The following is a 9,691-nucleotide window of genomic DNA, read 5'->3' on the forward strand; positions in this document are numbered from 1 at the left end:
AACCTGCCTGTTTCACTTTGTGACCCCTTAGTTCTTGTATGGAGAGGAATACAGAATAAGTCCCTGTTTGACTTTCTCTTTGCCAAGCAGTATTTTGTAAGCCTGACTCCACCCCCCCCCCGATATTTCTGCAACTAAATCAACAAGTGCCAGAGGCCTCAGCCTCTCTCTCACCCACTCACTCCTCAATGTCCATCTTCACTGACTGCCTGTCTTGCATGCAGCCCAGCTTCTGGCCTCAGTCCATCCAGGAAGAGCATACACCAAGTGCAGATGCTTCCTCAGTGGGTCGAAGGGTATTTAAACCCTAAAGCTTGCATAGAAGGATTTTTCCAACTATTCGAGTTGGTCTCATAAAAGATAGCAGATTTAGCCCAAGAACCTTGCCTGCCTAGAGTCTATTTTTTCTCATTCGCGCCCAGCCCAGATCCCTTCCTGCGCACCTCATCCTCTCCCAGCCCGGCTGCAGGCGCTGCCGACGCTCCCAGCAGGGTTTTGAGGCCGCCTGTCGGGAGCACCCGTGTGCCGGGCTCCAGGAGCTGCTGCGGGGTGCCTGCCCGCCGGGCGCGTGAGCAGCCCCGTGGCCGAGGCGTGGCAGTGTGCGGCGCGGGGGGGCCCGGGCTCCTGCCGGGGGAAGCAGGGGATGCGGGGAGGGCGGCCCGGAGCGGGTCCCCCGCCCCCTCTGCACGACCGCGGGGGGCCGACGGCGCGGGGGGCCGCCCCCGGCCCCGGGAGGAGGGACGCGGGGGCCGGGGCTGCACGTGGCTCCGCTGCCTCCCCGCGCCGGGGGCAGGCGGCGGCGGCGGCGGCGGCCGCGGGCAGCGCGGAGCCGCGATGAGCAGCCGCCGCCCCGCGGCCGCCAGGGGCAGCCCCGCTCCGCCCCGCCGGCCCGGCCCGGGCGCCGCCGGCATGTGTCTGGGCCGCGGCTAGCGCCCCCCGGGGCCGTCATGGCAGGGCGGCGGCTGCCCGCGCTGCTCCTGCTGCTGCTGGTGGCGCCGGCGGGGGGCGGCGGGCGCGGGGGCCGGGGCGAGTACTGCCACGGCTGGCTGGACGCGCGCGGCGCCTACCACGACGGCTTCGCCTGCCCCGAGCGCTTCGACGCGCCCGACGCCGCCATCTGCTGCGGCTCCTGCGCCCTGCGCTACTGCTGCGCCGCCGCCGCCGCGCGCCTGGAGCAGGGCGGCTGCAGCAACCACCGCGAGCCGCGGGCGCCGCCGCCCGCCGCCCGTGAGCGCCGGGACCCGCCGGGGGGGGGCCGGGCCGGGGCGGGGCGGGGCGGGAGGCGGCGGCGCGGGGTAACAGGCGCGTTTGTGCCCGCAGAGCCGGTCTACGTGCCCTTCCTCGTCGTGGGCTCCATCTTCCTCGCCTTCGTCCTCGTGGGCGCCCTGGTCGCCGTCTACTGCTGCACGTGCCTGCGGCCCAAGCACAGCCCGCCGCCGCCGCCCCTGCGCGTCTCCCTGCGCAGCTCCGCGCCCGAGGCGCTGCCCATGGTCCTGCCCGCCGCCGGCCTTCGCCCGCCCGCCGCCGCCGCCGCCCGCGCCTTGCCCTCGGCGCGGCCCGAGCCCGAGCCCGAGCCCGGCGCGCTGCTGGCGGCGCCCCCGCCGCCCTACACGGCCGGCTGCGCCCCCGCGCCGCCCGCCGCGCCCGGCTTCCTGCTGGCGCCGCCCTACTTCGGCTACCCCGTCCCGCCGGAGGCAGCCGCGGCCGGGAAGACCTGCCCCGACTGCGGGCCCAGCTGAAGGGCGTCTTCCAGCCTCCGTCGCGGCTCCGCGCCGGCTCCCGGGGCCGCGAGGGGCGAGGGGCCTTTTGGCAAGGGCAGGCGTCCCCTAGAAGCCGCTTTGCCTGAAGAAACGTTGGTAGCTGGGGGCCTGGGGTGTAGGCGGGGATTGTAAACGCTTGGTTTCCCCTCTCGGGGATTTTTTCTGATGCGTGCAGACCGCTGTGGAGAGAGAAGCAGACTGAGACCCCCTTCGGCCAGCAGGTAATTCCCAAAATAGCTCCATTAGGAACGATATTTTAAGCCCAAGTGCCGTCTAAGCGGATTTCCCAGACCTCGTCTACCTTCCCTCAGCTCCCTCAGTCACGAAGGGCTCCGGGATTTCACTCCTGAAACACACCTGCAAAACCCCAACCAGCCGTAAAGAATAGGGCCCCTGTGCTTAGGGACACAGAAGCTGGGGGTTTTTAATGGGAAAATGCACATAATACAACAGGTTATGTTACTTTGTCTTACTTCACTTCTGTAGGTAAACTGTTAGCAAGGTAGAGAGCCAGACAAGGTAGCACTTACTAAATTTCATTAAACACATGGGGCCAAATTCCCAACCACTAGAGAATTGCCCACGGCAAAAAAGAGTACAGGCTGGACAAGAGCTTTGATTGCTAGTGTAAAATGCTATAGGGGGTGTGATGGTGAAGCCTGCTTCAGAAGGGACTATTTATTGTAGGCTTTTTGTTCAATAACATTTATTTAAGGAAGGGGGACAAACAGATCTGAAAATATTCGATTTGTAAAAAATTAGTGGTGTATAAAATGTAAAGACAGATTTGTAATTTAAAATGTATTTACAATGACAACACTAATTATTTGGTAGTCACTGATTTTTTTATGTCAATAAACTGTGTGATTAAAATTGTAATTTTTGGCTGTAGTGCTGTATGCACCACAACATCCAAAGGTGACCCCACCAGGCCCTGTCCGTTTAGCATTAACATATTTATATTTTGCTTTCTATATTAATTTTGCTCTTCTGCGCACTGTTTTCTGCACTGCACACTGCCTCTTCATGTGTATACCTCTAATGTTGCAGTTTATAGGAAGGCTGAATGTCCAGCTAGGTAGTCAGAGTAAGGAAATTATTGGTAGGCATATTATAAATTTAGAACGGTTTTAAATAAGTTACTTCATTTTTTGTATTTTCAGCATCCTGTACAACAATCTACATGTCATCCTTCACCTTTTTCCCACCCCCTGCAAAAAATTTGATTGGTCAAAAAAAAAAGTTACAACTAAGAAGCAAAGGGGAAAGTAAAAATAATCATTCATGGTTTCCACCTTGCACTTCTTCCTGGCCATATGGCACTTCTTCTGTGGACATACAGTATCAACATACTGTACTTGCTTATACAACCAATCCTCAACTACTTGGTGTTTAAATATTTTCACTATAATTGATACAAGCAATAGTGTATCAAAAGGATATTTAAATTATTATGCAAAGAAGGAACTTTGTTAAAATGATGTTAATCTTTTAGTATAAAAACAAGTTTTTTTCTTTTTAGACTACCCTTCAGTCCATAATCTGTTCCCATTTAAATTAAAGGGATTGTTTCCAATGGAAACAAGATTAGGGACCTTTCTAAACTTAATTTTTCCTTCAGATTTAAATAATTAAAAAAAAAGAATATAATTTCATTTTTAACTTTTAAATATATTCCAACACCCGAAGACAGTGTTAATAGAGGCTTATAACCAAGGGAACGAGAAATAAATTGTATAAACAGATATTCCAAAAGCATAGATTTTCATTTTACAGTAGTAACATTTTAAAATAATTTAAAAGTGTATTTTAAGTCCAAACAAAAGCAGCAAGAAAAGTTACCAGTTTAGGGTGGAAAAAAATCTTCTAAAGCAATGTTTAGCATGGTGATTATGATAAAAATAATGGCATGTTTTGCCTGTATAAAATACTTTGACACAAGAGGGAAAGTAAAATTCTGCACACATTTTTCAGCGTTCTGTGGAGCCCAATTCTGATTTTAGTGGGGATTTTTGTAGGAGTGGAAGTAAGTCCTTAAAGTCTGATTTTTTTTTTATTTTTTTAGCAAAAAAATGTTGATCTTGTTCTAGAAATTTCAATTTTTATTATGACTTCTGTAATATCTGTGTACCATAGTTATGAGAATGGCACTGCTCAACAGTGAAAAGAATTTAAGAGGTGACTTGATCCTGGTCTACAAATACTTACCAAACATGGGGAGATTTCTGCCTGCAACTTCTTACATTTAGCAAACCAAAGCATAACAAGACACAATGGCTGAAAGCTGACATTTGATGAATTCAGAATAGAATAAAGAGCACTAATTTTATCTGTGAAGGTAACCAACCCCTGGGACAATTTACTGAGGAATGTTGTGGATGGTTTGTTACTGGGGTGTCAGACATCCAGCCTGTCATGTGACCTGTGGGCAACCAGAAGTTGAGGGGTGCAGAGGGGCATGGCCAGGAGGTATGGTTTGCTGCAGATTCTGGGTCATTTGGCCCTAGTAGACAGGGTAACCAGCATCTGCTTGGTCTGTTGTTATTGTTATTGCCACTGCTGTGCTTGTCCCATGTCCCCTGCTTGTGTGCCTCAGGCTGAGCAGGAGCCAGTGCCACTGCATGTGCCAGGCTGGATTTGGGCTACAAGGAGCCCTGTGGTCTGGATCTAGCCTGAGGCATGAGGTGTGTGACACATGCCTGGTCTGTCACTTAAAACTTTAAATCAGGACTGGATTATTTTTCTCAAGAAAAGCTCTAGTTCTGACTCAGGTACTCAATCCCTTACCCAGAGGCCAGATCTGGTCCACAGAGGCATATCATTTGGCCTGCAGGGCTTCCAAGGTTCTAGGAATTTGGTGGCTGGGGCTTAGTGGCAGCAGCTCAGTGCCACTTACCTGTTGCCAAATTTCTGTACCTGTGGGGAACCCCATGGGCTGGATAACATGGCTCTGTATGCCAGGTTGTACCAGTGCTTTCCTGGTCTAGGTACATGGGGTCAAGTTGGTGTGCTGGATTGTACCCTTGTGCCACTTGTTTGGCCTGTGGGGCTGGAACGTTGGCTACCACTGCTTTAGCTCATCCACAAATAATGGGCATGAGTGAAGATTCAGGTGATGACTTTCCATGGCCTATATTATACCTGAGGTCAGACTATAACAGTTCCTTCAGATTTATGAATGTATTAGCAACAAAAGGACTAGTTTTGCATTTCTTGAAGAGTTGCCCGGTCCCATACGGTCCCAGGGCCTTGTTACATGTTACATTGTAAGCCATATAAATGTTAATTGGCTTAGTGCTAGTTTGTAGTTACCCCTTCAATTTGAGCAGCACATCTGTGTAGGGTTACCATATGTCTGGGTTTTCCTAGACATGTCCTCTTTTCGAGCCCACTGATCTCCATCCGGGTAGGTTTTTTAAATCTGACCACATGTCCCTGATTTTTCTTTGCTCTGGTGGTGGGAGCAGGGGGAGGGTGATCGGAGGCAGCAGGGAGCACAGACGTACCTGCCCACAGCTGCGGAGGTGCACACCGACCCACGTGGTGCTCCCTGCTGCCTGACTGCCCTCCCCCTGCTCCCATCAGCACAGCAAAGCAAAGCAAAATCCCAGACATTTGGTCAGGGCAGGGGGGTGGGAGTTGAGGCTGCGATAGGGCAGGGTAGGGCAGGGGCATTGCCTGCCCCTCCAGTGGGGGAAGGGAGCAGGGAGGCCCCTCTGAGGGCAGCGGGGAACTCCTTGGCCAGGCTGGCAACACAGGGGCTGGTGCCTGTGCTCCCAGGGGCTGAGTGGCCAGGAGACAGTGCCGAGGGGGAGGGAGGGAAGGATGAGGGAGGGGGGCTGTAGCCAGGCTGCCTGGTGTGCCATGGCACCCCATCCCAGGACGGTGGGGGACACAAGCCTCACCTCTTCCTTTAAGCCCATGCTGGAGTTGGACATGCTCTGATGCCACCTACATGAATTGGAGCCACCATGCTCTGGCCCAGGGATCAGCTGAGGGTCTCCCAGCATGGCTGGAGGGGCAGGAGGCTGTGGGTCAGGAGTGAGGGCCATCAGAGGGGCGGGGGACTGTGGGTTGGGAGTGCAGGGTGTGGCAGAAGGCCATCTCTGTTTCTCCCCCAAAACTCTGCTTTGTAACAATTTGGTTAGGATGGGCCCTGCAGAGGGTACACACCTTAGCCTCTCTCTTTAGGTAACCTGAGCTGAGCTGGATACATTCCTGAGGGAGGGAGGGGGGAAACTTGCTCCCTCTGACTATGTGACTGGCATCACATACCTGGGTGAGGTGCTTAGGCTCCCTAGTGAGCTAGAGACTGCCCAGCAACCAGTGATGCATTTCAAATTGGTTAGCTGACAGCCAACAGGTGCTGGCCTCTATTGGGCCTGGTAAATGAGGTCAAAAGGGCTATATAAGTTAAGGACTGCCCAGGAAAAAGGGGCAGCAGCCATGAGGGAAACTCAGAGAGAGAGAGAAGAGCTGGACCATCTGAAACTTGCTTTCTCTCTCAGAACTCATGATCAAGGAACTGCCTGCCTCCAGAGGGAATCTCCACCTGCCTCTAGATGATACTTGTGAGTAAGCTACCTGAGCTTTAACTAGATACACAGCTTGCAGTAACTCAGATGCGTGATCAAAGATGCCACCCTGTTTGCTCTGTAGGATTTCTCTGATACTACTCAACTCTGTACCCTATTCCAACCCTACTTCTTGTAACCAATAAAGTTCTCCTTTGTATCTAGCGCTGGAGACTTAGTGGGAGTGGGTTTAGATAATGTCTTGGGGTCCCCTTGGTTTAGCTGACTAAGGGAGACCAGTACTTGCACTCAGGGAAGCATACCAAGTTCTTGAAGTGAGTCAAGTACCCTCAAGGGCTACTAGACCTGTTTCCCAGGTGGCACAGAGCCAGAATCAAGCCCAGCCCTGGGTGGTGGCAGCTCTACCCCCAGGCTAGCAGGTGTGCCCCAGGAAGGGCGTCAGCCAGATGTGAGGTGCCCCCAGGGAGGCACTTGGAGCCTGGAAGGTGGTTGGGTGCAGTGAGGTGGGCAACTCAATGCAAGAGCACCCCCTACTAGCCTGCCACACAGGGCACTGGCAGCACCGGGGAGGGTTACAGGTCAGGAGTGAAGGGCACCATCATGGCCCAGGGTGGCAGGGTACCGTGACTTGTGAGGGGCACTGGGAGGACTGGAGTCAGTGGGGAGGGAGGGGGAGCTATGGCTCGGCAGAGGGGCAACAGAATGGGCAGAGGCAGAGCACCTGCACATCCCTGCCACCTCCCTGACAGGTGTCTTCCTTTTTGGACCTGAAAATATGGTAACCCTACATCTGTGGGAAGTAGCCACACCTTAATAGAACAGGAGCTAGATTATATGAATTAAGAAACAACTGTGCCCTGGAGTGGTATAGTTGAGTTACACAACAAGTGCTTTAAGACACTTAAATCCAGGGGCTAAGAGCTGCAGCAGTTGCCTAGAATTAACATGCAACAAGGCCTTCAATGCCTTTAAGTGATGCCCAATACGAGTAGGACTGTGGAATTTGCCACATAATAGTGCAGTTCAGACAAGAAGCGAGGATCTGCCCCAAATTTGCCATACCGCATTATGTTAGAATTTGGTCTTGAAAATGGTGAACACTTAAGCCTTGATCTTGTAAAGCACTTCCTCTGCTTGACATGAGTAATTTCACTGAACAAGACTTAAATGTGCTTAAATGCTTTGTAGCCTGGTAGACAATGTACTTGGATTACTGCAGAACACACACTCAGGGTGGCAGCATACTCCAAACATGAAATTATGCCAGTGAGACTTTTTGGGAACATCCTTCTGAAGTTGTTTCCAGCACATTTGAGAGTACAGTAGTCTCAAGAGTTGCCTCTCCAATGTGGTTCCAGGTTAGAGTGTACAGTATTTGAGAATGGCCCAGCAGGAGGCCTTAGCTTTTAACAAAGGAGGGGTATAGGTAAAGCAGCTGGGCAGGAAAGCCTCTGAATCACTATGCACTATTGGGTACTGGGAATTTAACTGCAAATAGACTAGCAGGATGATTCAGGTATTATAGTGATGTGGATACGGTGACAAAATCCTGTGAAAGGGAGATGGGGTACTATCAGCTACTAGTCTAGTCACAGACTGAAGTGATTAGTTGATTTCTTCTGTCATAGTAATGTTTCAAGAATAAGGCTGGATTTACCTGGAGTACATGCAAGAATGACCATTTTTCCCTTACTGAAGAGGAAGAACTATAAATTGTGGAACTAGCTGCTCTAAAAACAGTAAGAAAATACACAAATCTCCTAAACCAGTATAGTAAATTAAAAGATAATGACACAATTCTGTGATAAGTTTTAATGCCCATTTAAGCACATCATTTGGAAAGGTTTAGGTCATGTAGAGTTGAACAAAATGCATCCAACAAATTATGTTACTAGATGTAATATCTGAAGGTACATGATTGTGGACACTGTTGGCTCGATGCATCTTACACTTATGAACAGTGAAAGTCAGTGATTCTCAACAAGGGTGCCACGGTACCATGGGGTGCCTTAAGATCCGTTTAAAGTGTACTGCAGGTTGTTGCACAACATTAGCACTGTTGGGTTTGCAAATGTGATGCACAAGCTGAACTCAAAGGGATTTCAAATGGAAATTCAGTTATGGTCTTTGAGTTCTTTGCAACAGAAAAAAAACTGCTCTATTTTTCTGTAGTCAAAAAAATGTGAAAACTAAGAGCTGGCATTTTCTGTGGGGTGCTTAGAGTATATCATATCCATAAGTGCTTTGAGCATACCCAGGACTGCCTTGAGTCTAAAAAGGTTGAGAACCACTGGCATAAGTTAACTCCACCTCATTCAGCAGCTACACATAACTGTATGCATAATTATATAAAGATGGAGAGAAACACACCCAATTAACCTCATAAGCGATATTCAAAGTTTTTGTCATTTTTGGAGGAGCTGTATTTCTGCTGTTCCAATCGCCTTCATCAGGTCTTTTAAATAGTTTATTTTAATTAGATTAATTACTTTTAGAATGATAGTGTCTGGACTCTTATACCACGGGCCTGAAATAAGACATACAGTGTTCAAATTTCAGGTCTCCTGCACTTCTTGCTAGCATGTCTAGAACTTGACAGCAACTTTAATGACCACATTTTGCATCCAGTTTTACTTGTGTAATAATATGTTAAGTTGATTTGAAAAAAAACCAATTCTGGGTTTATATTGTGCCAGTGAAAAGATTCAGAGTCAAGTGGAAGTGGCATCTGCTTACTGAATTTGCATTGAACTCATTTTACAAAACTATAACACAAAACAAGTATAATTTTTAATAAATTTGCCACTTTAATCCAGTTTCTTTTTTTACCAATTTACACCCCCAATCACTACTGTTTTAACCCTATATTCCACTCCTATTCAGATGGCAGGCAACCAAAGGGGAGAAATATCTTTTGACTGTGACAGTTGATGATAGGCCCTTTAACACCAAGCCCTCATGAAAGTCAAACAAGGTTTCTTTTTTTAAATCACACTCTTCCTTGGCCCCTCTGCTGAAAAGCTGCTCTGTTTCAAAGGGTGCTGTTCTTCTCCCTTACCCAAAGTATCCTCAAACCCTGCTTTTCTTAGTAAACTGCAAACTCCCATGGTCTTTTTTTTTTTTTTTTTTACATTAAAACAAACAACTCATTGACTTCAACCGGAGCGTGAGTGGGCCTCTGAAAGCACTTAATCATTTTAACTGAAAATTGCAAAATAACTTGTAGTTTAACTTTGGAGTTGATTAGAGAAAAAACAGAAGGACTGGGTACCAAAGTGAAATATTTTACTTCTTGCATAGCCCATTAAATTGATTAAAGCAGAAATAATGAGAAGTAAGTTTGAAAAACATTTTTCTTTGAACTCCCAGGACTTGCAACCACAACTTTTAGCAATG

At 49.3% G+C, this 9,691-nt stretch overlaps 1 protein-coding gene across 1 annotated transcript; it reads left to right on the forward strand.

Moving 5' to 3' along the window:
- The first annotated feature begins 947 nt into the window (after positions 1-947).
- Positions 948-2,616, forward strand: SHISA3 (shisa family member 3). The gene is made up of 2 exons (XM_059721287.1): positions 948-1,227; positions 1,321-2,616. The coding sequence occupies exons 1-2, from the start codon at positions 948-950 to the stop codon at positions 1,737-1,739; spliced, it is 699 nt and encodes a 232-aa protein (XP_059577270.1). The 3' UTR covers positions 1,740-2,616.
- The last annotated feature ends 7,075 nt before the right edge of the window (positions 2,617-9,691 follow it).

This window comes from Alligator mississippiensis, chromosome 2, assembly GCF_030867095.1.
Source record: "Alligator mississippiensis isolate rAllMis1 chromosome 2, rAllMis1, whole genome shotgun sequence".
NCBI lineage: Eukaryota > Metazoa > Chordata > Crocodylia > Alligatoridae > Alligator > Alligator mississippiensis.